General features: G+C 57.9%; 1 protein-coding gene across 1 annotated transcript in view; it reads right to left on the bottom strand.

The window, feature by feature from the left end:
- The window catches only part of LAMA4 (laminin subunit alpha 4), a 129,655-nt gene extending 129,386 nt beyond the window's left edge, over positions 1 to 269 (bottom strand). The window contains exon 1 of the mRNA XM_025042460.1: positions 45 to 269. Within this exon, the coding sequence (XP_024898228.1) occupies positions 45 to 239 (195 nt within the window). The 5' untranslated portion in view covers positions 240 to 269. The remainder of the gene's footprint in view (positions 1 to 44) is intronic.
- Between the last annotated feature and the right edge of the window lie 574 nt (positions 270 to 843).

An 843-nucleotide genomic window follows, 5' to 3' on the forward strand; every position in this document is an offset into this window, starting at 1 on the left:
GGCGCAGGTGCCCCAGCGGGGTGACAATGGCAGGGACACTGTACCTCTGCAGTAGGTGGCAGCCTTCCGGGAGCCACGCGGGCCTCGGTGGTTTCAGGCGGGTCTTGTCTGCCGACCGCTGAGCTCCCTTCAATGTCAAAAGGAAAAGTGTTGTCGTTCCCGGACGCCGCCGGGGAGCAGGCAGCGCCCCAGAGAAGCCACAGAGGCAGGACTGAGCACCAGGCTGAGCTCAAAGCCATCTCTTCGCTGACATCCAGCTGGGCTCTTCCAGGGGCTCAGCAACTGTTTGTCCTCGTCGGGCCCCCCAAGGTGCGGCGGCGCTTGCTTACTTTACCTTCTCTGAGTCTGCAGTATCCAGATGTGGGAACTCAAGGCAGCCCAAGGAGCAACTTAGTTAAAAAAAAAGAGAGAGTGAGAGAGTAAGCGAGAATTTCAATCTCTCTCTCTCTCAATCTCTCTCTCTCTCTCTCTCTCTCTCTCTCTCTCTCTCTCTCTCCCCTCCCTTTTCCTCCCTCCCTCTTTCTCTTTCTCATCACCACCACCCGCCCCGCAGAGGCTCTGGCTAAAGAACACACAGATGGATGGATGTGGAAGCTGAACATCAGAAGCCAGACTAAATTGAGCAAGCCCCGCCAGCGCCTGTCACCTCCTGTCCCCGGGAAGTTGGGACTGAGGGCTGTGCAGCCCTGGCGTTCTTCCCAAACCCATTCTCACCACTCCCTTTTTACCTTCCACTTCCAGGCCCTCCCACTCCAAGTCGGCCTTTCAGACACCGAGGTCCGGCTTTCCCTTGAGGCTTCTCCTCCTCCCCTCTCAGTTTGGAGCTCCTCCAAGGAGCCCAGA

Source organism: Pteropus alecto, unplaced genomic scaffold, assembly GCF_000325575.1.
Source record: "Pteropus alecto unplaced genomic scaffold, ASM32557v1 scaffold79, whole genome shotgun sequence".
Lineage (NCBI taxonomy): Eukaryota > Metazoa > Chordata > Mammalia > Chiroptera > Pteropodidae > Pteropus > Pteropus alecto.